Raw genomic sequence first — 13,346 nt, 5'->3', positions numbered from 1 at the left:
GGCTACCCGCCGTGCAGCCAACTTGCAGCCCGACTAACACAAACACATACGGATACTTTTGATTTTTTTTTTTTTTTTTTTGCATCGGGCCACTCAAGATGAGGTCAAACTTGACCATATGTGCGGCAGCAGTAGGCGTAAGACAGACTCATGGCACGAGCGTCAATATCTACTCCACCCAGCATCGCTTTGCAGGATTCGCTATCAAAAAATGAGTAAAACCCCGTCCACATATTTGTTACCCCTTAGTTCCATTGTTGATTTCAGTGCTTACAACATGGTAGAATTAGTCACGAGGAGTACTTGGTCTGGAGGTGCGAATAACCCACCACCATCAAGGCTGAAAAGATTGGAGGCTTGCAGGATTACTCGTAACTGGAGTTTGCGCCAGGATTTTGCATCAATTCCTTTATTTGAAAGTTTTGAATTTAGGGAACACACCGAGTTCCCCGTTTCTAGGAATTCCGGATCTAATTTCAGCATAAAATGCTCGGATACTGTGTACAAGGACTAAGGAGAGGAATGCACAGAACATCTCCAAATTCACCCACAAGGTTACAACTTACAACTGGGGGAATTTGTAAGACCAGTTCCAGATTCCAACAGTTCCATTCTGAAAATTACAAAGAGTCGCACTGATCAAAATGCTCTGATTAGCCCTACTGCCATGGAACCCTAATTTGGTTGTACTGACAGTTCATCCTCAAGGTAGTTGTATTCAAACGTGAAGTCATTCTTGATTCTTTGGACCCTGCAAGCAGTATTAACGGGTTAGCGGCACTCACCTTTACGAATACTGATCTCAACCCATGTGAAAACTATGCTGCACGAAAGCTGGCATTTGCAGTGAGGGGCCAACTTACCATCCGTTGCCATCATCCGCCAGATGGAAATCAAAGTACACATAAGATCCCCGCTCATACTCATCTGTTGTAACTTGTGGCTCCACATGCCGTTGGAACCAAGTATTGTACTTCCTATGAAATCTCCATGACTGTTTTTTTAGTTCTTTCGCAGCCAGATATTGTTGGTATGAATTCTACCAAAGTAAACAATAACAACAGTCAGGAGCAAGAGCAAACAGCTTACAGCTCATTAAACTATTAATAGACAATTCGAATTTGGAATTTGGAAAGAAGTATGAAACCTGACCTGTTGGTAGTAGAATGCAAAGAATAACATGTCTGTAGATAATGTATCAGTACCAAGTCTTTCCCAAAATGCAGGGTTTGTCACAATTGGTGCCTGAACTTGTGGGAAACTAGCTGGGGTCGGTGAAGGATGCTTCTGAAAATATGGTGACATAAGAAGGTTACAACTTCACATTAGAACATTGGGTGCAAACATAAATGTACCCGCATGCATACCGGAGTATAATTTCTTGCACGCTCTGAGTCCTTAGGTTGTGGAAGCCTGTGGTATGCAGCTTCGAGCATTTGCAAATTATAAAGGTGATCATGACCAGCAGTTGCAGAAGTCCCACTAAGATTGTCTCCGACCGCACCGAAATCAGATACACTCCTCCGGCCAATAACACCGACACCAGATGATGGCATGCCAGGTTGCAAAGGCTGCCCAGGTGATAGATCAGAGTCTCTAGATAACTGGGTACCTTCTGCTATAGATGCTGAGGGATTCTGTGAAAACAATACAAGAAAAATTAATGTTCCGACAAACAAAAAAAAATAAGCACAACAAACAAAAAGCAATACACAAATCCACCCAGAATTTAGAACTATGTTTGGTTGTTACTAATTCAACCAACTTTGAGTCATAAAATAAATTCGTCCTTGTTTGGATGGTTGCTAAAAACTTTACATGCCAACTCACCATTTTTTCCTATGCTCGTTCATTTTTCTTGCTAACATGAGCAAGCAAAACGTTGGCCAGCCAATTATTTGGAGGGTGGGCTTGAAGAAAAAAGGTTAACTCTTGCACGGTATGTATATTGTTTTCAAATTTTCATTTAAGGCACAGAGGTTGAGTTCCAGATGGTTATGTCATCGATAGAAGTAAAAGGGCACTATATAGTCAAAAATACTACTCCCTCCGTCCCAAAATATAAGGCGTATAAGGATTAGTTAAAAGTCAATGTTTTTAAAGTTTGACCAAGTTTATACACAAAAATATAAATATTTACAATACTAAATCATTATCGATAGATTCACCCTAAAGTATATTTTCTTAATATGTCAATTTGATATTATAGATGTAAATATTTTTTTCTAAATATTTGGTCAAAGTTTGTAAGGTTTGACTTTTGACCAATCCTTAGACGCCTTATATTTTGGGACGGAGGGAGTAGTAAGGATTTAAGTGTTTAGCACATCGTAGAAGCAAACAAACGATATGCAGATGACAACTAACATGACCAGTTTATGTTTGTTCCGCAAGATGGGTAGACCATCACATGACCAGTTCTCCAAAATATTAGCAACAGAGCAAAATCCTGGATGCGAATGTTTTATTTATTTCTTTAGAAAATGCCATTACATTATTGTGAGTTATTCCATTAGTACCAAAAGTCATTGCACCATCAGTTATTCCAAGTTAGTATTCACACTGATAAATGCAGTGTCCATATATTTAACCAACTTATCACTGGTTTCATGAGCAGTCATGTACGTAAAAAGTGGACCATACCGAATATGGAGTCTTCGTGTCATCTTCATTGGTATTTTTATTTGCTCCAGTTGCTGCAGCAGCCTCTACGCTACCATCTTCAGCCAAACCTGGTTGTTCTTCACTTTTTGTATGCCCAGCATCTACACATAATTATAATTTCTCAATTCACAGGATAAACTGGTGGCCAAACACAATGAGCTTCCAACTTTCTATGTACTCAAAATGAATGCATGGTCATTACATTGCTCGAGAATTTGGGATTCATGAGACTATAGCTGAGACAAAAAGGCAGAAAGGATACCTGGGCCCTGAACCCCCATCCCAATGCCCACTTGAGAGGATATTGAGGAATTCTGAGAATTAAACTGCATAAAATGAATAAATCAGAAATGTGCAAGTGATGACTATCAAATTGAGTTTATACTTAAAATATTAAGATGGTACATGGCATTAAGGAATACCTCTAAAATGGTTACAAAGTTTACTACTCCCTCCGATTCATACTACTTGACGCTAATATAGATGTATCTAGACACATTTTAGTTGTAGATACATCCATTTTAGCATCAAATAATATGGATCGGAGTTCGGAGGGAGTAATTGATTAATAGCTTAGTAAAGGAAAGATTAGCATAATAGCATCTAAAGAGGGGATTGCACTAGATGTCAACCTAGAAGAAACTTTGAAGTAGAAATGCACCCAAGTAACATGCACAGAATCAGAAATTGATATATTCAGCTATTTTATGCTGCTTGACTAAAAGAGGCCTGAGATATCCCAACAATTTTTATTTATATATGGTCACAGCAGGAACAACCTGTTGTAAGAGGGAATTTGGCTGCTGGGTGGAAAACTGCTTCTGATTTGTGCCTGATGCATTAGAAGCATTAACGGCGTTGCCTTGCGGCTGTGATTGCTGCAATCTTGGAAAATATTTCTCCCTATGGTCAACAACGTCAGGTCTTCCACGAAATTGAGCCTGAAAATAAAAGCATGTAAATGATGTATATTTCGACAATCATACTTATATTTTTTTGGCCCAACAAGGGATTAATAAAAAATTAAACGAATAAAATATACAAGAGGGAAAAGCACAGTTATTTGGATGAATCAGACAGAGATACTGGATCAAGATGACAAAAACAAGAGTTCACGAATGGGACCATATATAAAAGCTCAAAATAAATCTCCATATGATTTGACTAAGCTGAAACTTGAAATACTTAAGAAAACTGAAATAAATTCTACTGAACTATTTGTATATCTGACACGCCTACGTAATTTTTATCATCAATGACAACATTTGCAAGAGCACAGTTGGATTCAGAAATAAAACTAACAGGGGCAAAGGCACGTACAGATTCACTTTGATTTGTAAAACCAGCAGGAGCTTGAGGCCTCCACTGAACACCAGAAACAACTGGTGGGGAAAAGACTCTTCCTCCAAGAATGGTACTTTCACTTGTGTTATTAGAATCAGAGATAATTGCATCATTGGTCCTCAGGACTGGTTGCAGTTGAACCTTGTTAGCAAGAGGTGAAGCTAACTGCTGAGAAAGACCACCGCTGTTAACTCTCTCATCAGTATTCAATATGTTTCTTTTGGACAAGTCATTTATTGCAGGAAGTGCACTGATCGATCCATTTCCTGGAACTGGACCTGCACTTATGGGAGGAGCGCCTAGTGCTTGACCAGTTAACCCACGAGTAATACCCCTGCCAAGACCAATTTCAGTAATTGCAGGAGACGGTCTGCGTGGAGGAAAGTTCATGCCATCATCATCCTTCAAGGCACTAGATGAGTTTGCAGGAGCAGAAGGAACAGTGGGCATGCTCTCTGGAGCAATTCGAACAGTAGCAGAAGAAAATATTGCGGGTACTGTAGTAGGAATAGATGGTCGTACTGGGCCTGGTGAACTAATGGTATCTGCCAAAACTGAAACAGCTGCAACAGTGGTAGTAATGGCAGTCGGCACAACCGGCACTGAAGGTCCCAGATTTACACCTTTTGGAGGTGGTGTTTGTGGCACTGAATCAGGATTACTTTCTAGTGAAGCTGTTTCCTCAGCTTGATCTTGTGATGTACCTTGTGAGGTTGTTGGGACAGTAGCCTGAAGCACAGAGAGAAAAGGTAGTAAATCAGCATAGTGAGTAGTGGTAAACAGGATTGTACATTAAAAATAACCTAGCTGGACATAATTCCTCAATCTTGTTACATTGTGGTTGTATTAAATGTACAAACTAGCAAACATCATGGATATTCATTTTGAAGCATTAACTTTACAGGAAATACAATCACGTACATAAATACTACTGGAACATAAAGGTTGACAAGAAAGCAGCAACCCAGCTTCGACTAAGCTGATGCTGGACCACTGGTTAGCAAATAACAAATCAATGTTTTCTGAGCATTCAATATACAACAAATACTATGTATCATTTTCCATGTATCACAAACCAGCAGATACTTAACCAATGACGCTAGCGTGTACCTGAGTAGGTGAAGTTGCTGTCGGACTCTTTGTACTCGAAACTGCAGTCGTAGAAACAGCAGAAACACCCTGCCACACAAGAACCGATGTTGATGAAGAGATGCATGACATCAAACACATGGTAGAGAAATTATCTCCACCAATGTCAAAGACTAACAATATTTATAAGAAAGCACAAACGAACAAACAGTTTCGTCGGTTTTCTTTTAACATAATAATCAGAATAACCAAAGGAAAACAAAGCATTAACAGCATGCAAGCCCACCTTAATAAGAATGGAAGGAGCAAGTGAAACCATGTCTTCAAGTGCTTCAACCTTCTCCATAGGTAATGTGCTATAAAGATCCTCAACATCACTAAATTCATCAAAATCTTCCTGAAATGGATGTAAGAGATTAATAGTCAGAACAAACAACAGATCCACAACATGCTTGTAGGTTATTACAGCTCTCACTCAAGTAAATCAAAAACAGCTAAGCAGGAAAACAATCACACCTGGTTACGCTCAACATAATCTTCCAGGAAATCTTTCACATCATTGACTTGTTCAGGACTCAACTCATCATTATCCAAGAGTCTCAAGATTGACTCCAATTTCTTTATATGAGCCTTATGCCGCGTAATAGATTTCTCTAGATGTACCTGATAATACATAATTACTTCCTCTATGCTAGAGATTGTCGGAAACAATTTCAGTAGACAGTAAGACATCAACAGTTTTCAATGCTATGCCACTGATCATACCAATCGAGGAGGTCTTTGCTTTCCTTTCTTAAATGAAAGTCCTTCAAGCTCTGCTTCAAAATTATCAATCTGATTTTCCAAATCACTAACCTGTAAACACAACACAGAAGTATATTAGATGTTGCAACGATATACAACAAATAATAACAGCACAAAACACAAAGTAATGACTTTGTGCAAGGTGCAAAGTAATGATTAATATGATTAAAATATATTAATAAACATCAGCAGAGTCAAGTAGGCTGCAAGTGATACTTTAGGAGTAATCAGATCAAAGAAATTAGTCATCAAAATTCTGATTTATCTAATGAACTTTTTGCGACGTCCAAAGTAATGAGTTGTGAGTTGATTTCTAGCTCCAGTGATCCCTTATTCTCTTTGTTTAAATCAAAAAAAATCATGTTTTATAAAATTGTACCAAAATTTCTGCATGTATTCAACGGCGTATCCTACAAACATGCAAAATCTGAATTTAAAATACTTGGTATTCTGTCTACATAAAAAATGAAACAAAATTATGGATGTGACTATAGTGAACAGTATATATTTTCAAAACTCCAAAATGTATCATATTTTGTAATTTTTGTGCAGCCCTGAATTCAAAGAATTTAGGGTTGTGATTCTGCACGCTTATATAGGATACATCATTGACTACATCCAGAAATTTTCCAGCTCTTTTTAAAATTTGTAAATATGATTTTCGAGTTTTATAAAATAAAGGGATCACTGGAGCTCACAAGACAAAGAGGGTTTTGCTGACAAAATCAAAATATCAATAAAGCATTAGCAGAGTCAAGTGTGCATGCTAGTGGTACTTCCAGGGTAATAAGATAAAAGAGATTAGTCATCCAAATTCTGAATAGTGTATTATCAGAAGTCATGAGGCAGAATCTATAACAAACAATAGTAATAGAAAATGTAGATGTGGAAGGTAAGTCGTGTTTACGGAAAGTCAAAATCATGAAAACATCAACGCACACGATTGAGCATAAGGGTGCATCCAACATACCACACTGTTAAGCCAATCTCTAGTTTCAGATTTAGCCTTCTCTCTAGGATCCTGCGCGACATAAAAATGATGCTGAGATTGACAATAAGTGAACAAAAAGGGGATTCAAGTAATTGATAGATCAAGGCTCACAGCCTCACACTCTTGAAAGGCTGCTATGTGCGAAACCAGCCACTAATCAGATACTCCCTCCGGTCGGATTAAATCGACGCGGAGGGAGCCAAAACCAGCTTACCGTTTCACTACAGTTGCGTCAATTAAATAAGTCCAGAGGTAGTAGACAATACAGGAAAAATACGTAAAGCTGGGCCAAATGTTATAGAAGTGATGTCTATAGTTTATTATCACTTGAAGATACATACATAAACTTTCGAAACTGCCCTTTGTAACTCGCTTCTAGTCTTTTGTTACTTCTGCTCATTTGTGAACTGAAAATATAGCTCCAGATAAAGTTGTACTGACTTTTTGAAAGACCGGTATAGCACTGATGTATGTCATGTGCAGACGCCAAACTATTACCACAGGTTTCTTAATCTAAACCAGCAATGTTAGCATTTTGCAAAATGCCAGTCAGGGAAAGGAAATGTGAAAATCGTGCTTGGGCATAAAAGAAAACCCATTACAAGACTACAAGAAGCAGATTGCACAAATATATAACTAGTATTCAGCCTTGGGAAACACAACTATATTGACAAGTTGAATCTGTTATAAGCAAAATTAGAAAACTGTGATAACACGTAGAAAGGAGACCGAATGCTTACAGTTTTCGGTTGTTGACCTAATCCTTCCTTCGAGAAGGCCTTGGTTTTAGTTTCTTTCTCACAGACCTTAAACCGTTCCATTTCGCGTTCAATCTGCTTGCGGGCATCCATAAGAGCCTGCTCATAAGAGGCACTAACCTATGTCAAGATATATCACAAATGGATTAAACCCAGAACAGAAAACTATGCCCAACTTAAATTTAAGAAATAGGATGGCCCAAAAACCAGAAATAACATTGAAACAAAGAAACACTGCTGCTGTAAACAAACCACTGCAATCACGAATCCAAACATATCTCTTCAGTAAAACATTCTTCTATTCCCAAATAAAAAAGATGCAACATATAATAGCATAGCTAAAATACTGAACCTGCGTTACAACATGGAGCAACAACTCTTCCATTTGGCAAGAAAGGGATGATTAAGGGTGTGTTCGGTTCTAGAATCTGGAGGAATGGGATGGAACCGTTCCGCACCTGAAGCATATTCTCGTGTTCGGTTCGGCAAAGGAACGGAACGAACTGGTTCCCCGAAAGAGAATATTCCTCAAATATGCGGAACGGCCTCGTCCGGCCGAATCGGCGGAATCGCGAGGAACGGCTCGCTAATGCAGAAACTAATCCCTTGTCGCGCTCCCTCTCTCCTCTCTCTCTCTCCTATGGCCGATGAGCAGAGCAGGCGCGGCGGCGGCCGGCGAGCAGAGGCGGCGGCGCAGCGGCGGCCGGCGAGCAGAGGCGGCGGCGGCGGCGGCGGCCGGCGGCGAGAGGCGGCGGCGCGGCGGCCATGCGGCGGGCGCGGCGGCGGCCGGCGAGCGGAGGCGACGGCGCGGCGGCCATGCGGCGAGCGCGGCGGCGGCCGGCGCAGCGAGCGAGCACGGCGGCGGGCGGAATCCGGCGGCACCTCGCGGTCTCGTTTAGCTCGCGAGGTTGTCCTTCTCTGTTTAGCTGCTATGATTTAGAGAAACGGTCAATTAGGGTAGAATTTAGCCAAATCTAGCCATTCCATCCCACCTTTTCCTTTCCAACCGAACAAAAAATGGAACCGTTCCGTTCCTCGATTTTTTCCGAACCGAACATGGGGTCGGAACCGTCCCATGACCTTGGAATGGAACCATTCCGTTCTGTCCCCTCCGGTTCCAGAACCGAACACACCCTAAAACAATGAGACATATTGAATCATCAATCAACAACCAAAATTATCAATTGCATCATCCCCAGAACCATAAGTGTACTGTTTATTTAGCAACTCGATCTAAGAGCTTGTTTGACATTGTAGGTCAGCGAGAACTTCAAGGTCCTAGAAAGTCCTAAACTCTGCTTGACATCCCTACAGATTGGCTTATTGCACTGAACAGTTGTCCAAGTGAAGTCAATGCCCTAATCAAAATGACTTCTCAAAGCTGTGGGTTCCACAAGCTTAATCCATTCATAAGACAATCGGAACACAAGATCAAAACCATGTTATAGAAGATATTTCCGCATATTTAAATCTAAACATTAAAGGATCGAGTCGTCTTAGACTCTTTTCTTTCTTAATATAATGATGCGCAGCTCTCTTGTACGTTCAGAAAAAAAAAACATTAAAGGACGATCCATAATGTTCCAGCATTCCACAGATATAAGACCATGAGATGTCCGAACTGAATTCATTTAAAACCCGTTGCCCAGATTCTTTGCCTCTTACTACCCCGCTTGGTGGTTTGTAACTGTTTGTGCTTTATTGAACTTCATTCCTTTTGGCATTTAGAAAAAATAATTCACCGTTATTCTTACCATTTAGAATAAAATTATCTGCAAAACCACTTCAAGCACACGTATGATTTTGTATTCCATGCAGTCATGACAAAAATCATATAAAATTTAATTCAGAAGACATAAAATATCGTTCCAACTGCCAAGGATGGTGAATCCTTTGTTGTGAAATAGAGAAATTTAATATATCTTCGTCTCTATCTTTATATTAATATTAAAAGCACAGGTTGAAGCGGATCCACAGGATCCTAGCCATCTGACTACGTAAATCAAACAGCCCATTTTGCTCCAATGATGTTGCACACCGCATCATGACAGATTTGGGAAGGTTCCATTTTAGTTATTTGAAGTCCTCAACAAATTACTAACGTACACTAGTCGCGACGTGCATTACACCGTACAAGATTACTTTGCTTGTAGTCCATAAAAACCAGAACTGACCAAGAGTATCAACGTAAAAGACGAATAGAGAAGCACTGCAAACTGGACTCAGGCTCATCCAAGTGCACTCTCAGCATGTGTGCGTCTTAACTGTGCAAAAGCATCTTTGCTAGTTGCTATAAGAGGAACTATACGACAACACGCCTACTAATGGCTAAAGCAGCAAAAACCTTTTCATCCTACTCCTGGGCCACATAACCGCGTATATTATGATGTATATAGCAGATTGCCGAAGCAAGCTAAGCAGGTGCATGGAAACATCTCCAGGTGAATACTACTCCAAAAAAAAGGTTACTAGTGACCAATAACCGTTGTATCTATAGGTTCCTTGCTAAACTAGGGCCCGCACGGCGTGACAAAACAGAGGTACTTACGGTCATAGAGCTGACTAAACAGAAGAGGTTGATGACAGTACATGTTTCCGAGCAAACAGCAGCAGCGCATTGCATCGGGAGCACTTGCAAACACGGCCCATACTACAGAAATACTAGAAGCGATAAAGAGAGGTAGGCCGTGGGTGGGGAAGGGGGGTTGAGTCGGTCGGGCGGGAGGTGAAACCTTCTTGTCCTTGATCTCGCTGGACTGGATCCAGGTCTTGATCTGGTCCCGGTAGCGCTGCAGCTTCTTGATCTCCTTCTTGAGGTCGGCCTCGAACTTCTCCTTCTGGTTGGCATTCTCGGTGTCGTAGACCTGCCGGAACCCCGCGGTCAGAGAGCGAAAAAGTTAGGCGAAAATCGTACAATCGGGGTGTGGGGGGAGAGGGGCGTGCCTTGTTCCAGATGCTGTCGAAGACGTCGACGCCCTCCTGGACCTTCTTGAGGACGCGGTCGATCTCGCCCTGCAGCTTCCGACTGGCGCCCATGGCATCCAATCCGGGGCTAGGGTTTACGATTTGGGGAGGAGGGAGTAAACGGGGGAGTGGAGACTGGGGGAGGAGCCGAAGGAGACGACGGGCTTCGGTTCGGGTTGCGTTTATTCGGATCACGGATGGGTCGACCGGTGGGGTGGCCGTCGTCGGCCGACATGACATGATTGGGCGGAATGTGGATGTGCGCCAGGAGGCCCATTGTCGTCCACTATTGGTGCGGGCTGGAATTGTCTGACAGTCGCTGCGTTCGGTATTACCAGGCCAGTTGTCTAATCAGCCTCATTTGGGCTCATTAGTCAAGCCCACCATATCAAAAGCTCTGCTCTTTACCTTTTTCCCTTTTCATATCAAAAGTTCCCTTTGAAAAAGGTTGATATCCGGACCATGCGTTCAAGATCTTTCTTGTAAGTGACTATATGTTATTAATATGTATAATACACTAATGAGTCTTAGGGTAGGATTCGAGGAAAAGGGAATATTTTGCTCTTATTCGGTATGTAATTTTCACTTGGTTACAACTAAGGAAAAAAACAACCCTATTCTACGAACCTCGGTGAGGATATTTGTTATATTCTTATGTTACTATCAAATAATGTAATGTACACAGATAATAATAAAACATATGTAAATACACACACTACATATAAGTGATGGAACCAATGTGTGGGTTTGTCATCATGCTTTTATTTGTATGAATAATGGTTTATTGTAATATTATAGATTACAATTCAAAAACTAACAAAAAATTGTATGAAAAAGTAGAATTCAATTGTATTTCGCAATGATAAGTGTACATCGCATAGTAATACACTATGCATTTTATATTATCTACTTAGTGTTTTAAGTAAGTAAAAGTGCTCAGTATAAATAGTTAACTTTCTTTTGACTCGTTAAATAAATATAGGACAAGACCATGGTGCACGCTAGTATAGTCACGTGAGCTGCGCTTTCGCTCAACCCATGGCTGTAACAGTAAGGCAAATCAAACGGTTAAAAAAGGAGATTAGAATTGTAGCTAACGGGGTTTGCCCGCCCACGGCTATCACTATAGCGTGTAAAGTTTATCTATTTTTACAACTACTAGATAGGTTACCTCGTGTCATGATAAAACCTGATAATCTGATATCAGTCCCACATCTAACTCAAAACTCTACTTGCCACCGGTTAAAAAGAAAAAAAGCTCATAATGTGTTGTGTGATTTATTTGGTGTCTAATCTCCTTTAATTTGGAATGAAAAAATATCTATCAAATTTAATTTTTAAAATCGATAATCATTGCAAGAAAAATTGTGTTGTTCATTAGAGTAATGAAATGTGGAGGATAGTGTTTAGCTACATTACTTCATTTCTTGGTTTTTTTTATTTACAAGGCGGTGTTGGAAACATTTTCTTGCAAAATTCGTCAAGTAGGCTCACCGCAACGCCGTCCCCACAAAGTTTATCATGGATTGGGAGGTAACCACTTGACAAGGTATCGACTTGTCAATGTCTACGGATTGTAGAGTAGGATTTTCGTAGGAAGTAGAGGGCAAGTAGATCTCGAGGGTTTCAACCGGAAAAGGTGCTTGATTGCTAAAAAGCTAGGGTTGTGTTGACAATGAAATCGATCATTTCTTTCTCCCTCGACACCCCCTTATATAGGAGGCGGCGCCGAGGGTTTCGTGATGTACAAGTTACAAAGTCCGGGAGACTCTTTGAGTTCGTCCCGTAATAATTACAAGTCATCTATTCCTAATATATCTCTATCTTTCCATATCGATCTCTTAATTGGGCTTCCGGGCTTCGATAATCTTCGGGTCGTGGGCCTTCGATAAACTCACGGGTACCTTCTTCGGCGGGTCCATTGGGGATGCCTATGTCGATGACCTCGAGATTTTGCTTGAATCGTAGAATCGAGTAAAATCTCCATCATTACAATTAACACACCATTTCTTCGAGTTACTCAGATAATCTTTCATAAAATCAGTCATATATTGTACAGGGATAATGGTAAATGGGGCTGGTTCATCTGACGGATCATGTACCAGTTAACTGCTCTGGTGGCAATCCCGCAAGAACCTACTTCAAGGTCAAGTCCCTGGACTTAACCCCGGTATACTGGTGTAATTCGACATGTGCCGCTTAAGGTCTTACCATAATGAACATCACAAATAGCGGAAGCGAAGACCTCCAAGATGACGTCTCCACCTCCACCTCCGGCGACTAAACCCTAGCCACTTTGGCCGGCGATCTCTCCGATCTCTGGTCCTCCTCCTTCGCATTTTCGTCCTGCATCTCTTTCTCTTGTGTTCTGCCTCTTGTTTTTGTGGTCTCTTGGGCTGGATCTGATGGGATCTCCCCCCATGGAGTCTTGGACTGTCTCATTCCGAAGTGTGCAAGATCTGGATCTGGTGCACTTCCGTCCTAAGGAAGGTGAACTTCGGATCTCGGGTTGTCAATCGCGGTTTTTGTTGGATCTTGTGGATTCCTCTGGCGTCTCTGTGGCTTCTCGTTATCGGTATGAAGGGGAGGAAATTCGGAAGAACTCATATATTACTTTTCCTCATCATGTGATCAAGGTTCTCGATAAACCCTCCCTCATGAAGGCAAAGGTATGTGACGTATCAAATAGTTCTAATGTTTCCTCTGAGAAGTATGCCGGGGTTGTCGATCCT

The 13,346-nt window shown here is 41.0% G+C and overlaps 1 protein-coding gene across 2 annotated transcripts; it reads right to left on the bottom strand.

Annotated features, from left to right (window-relative positions):
• Positions 1–635: 635 nt before the first annotated feature.
• Positions 636–10,762, bottom strand: LOC124703537 (CCR4-NOT transcription complex subunit 3-like). Of its 2 annotated transcripts, none has more exons than XM_047235752.1 (16): positions 10,594–10,762; positions 10,383–10,514; positions 7,633–7,770; positions 6,872–6,922; positions 5,863–5,952; positions 5,614–5,760; positions 5,384–5,494; positions 5,119–5,187; positions 3,985–4,737; positions 3,444–3,605; positions 2,927–2,990; positions 2,644–2,765; positions 1,368–1,637; positions 1,153–1,287; positions 864–1,039; positions 636–751 (listed from the first exon to the last, which is right to left on the bottom strand). In XM_047235752.1, the coding sequence occupies exons 1-16, from the start codon at positions 10,684–10,686 to the stop codon at positions 676–678; spliced, it is 2,589 nt and encodes an 862-aa protein (XP_047091708.1). In that variant the 5' UTR covers positions 10,687–10,762; the 3' UTR covers positions 636–675. The 2 variants fall into 2 exon arrangements, with proteins under 2 accessions (XP_047091708.1, XP_047091709.1); XM_047235753.1 differs by having other exon boundaries at positions 7,633–7,749.
• Between the last annotated feature and the right edge of the window lie 2,584 nt (positions 10,763–13,346).

This window comes from Lolium rigidum, chromosome 3, assembly GCF_022539505.1.
Source record: "Lolium rigidum isolate FL_2022 chromosome 3, APGP_CSIRO_Lrig_0.1, whole genome shotgun sequence".
NCBI classification, from domain to species: Eukaryota; Viridiplantae; Streptophyta; class Magnoliopsida; order Poales; family Poaceae; genus Lolium; species Lolium rigidum.
This window is presented reverse-complemented; position numbering and strand designations above follow the sequence as displayed.

Coding starts and splice junctions, on each gene's coding strand:
- LOC124703537 (XM_047235752.1), bottom strand. CDS start 10,686: ATGGGCGCCAGTCGGAAGCTGCAGGGCGAGATCGACCGCGTCCTCAAG. Junction 10,515..10,593: donor TCGACAGCATCTGGAACAAG/GCACGCCCCTCT, acceptor GGGTTCCGGCAG/GTCTACGACACCGAGAATGC. Junction 1,638..2,643: donor ACACGAAGACTCCATATTCG/GTATGGTCCACT, acceptor TTGTTTTCACAG/AATCCCTCAGCATCTATAGC.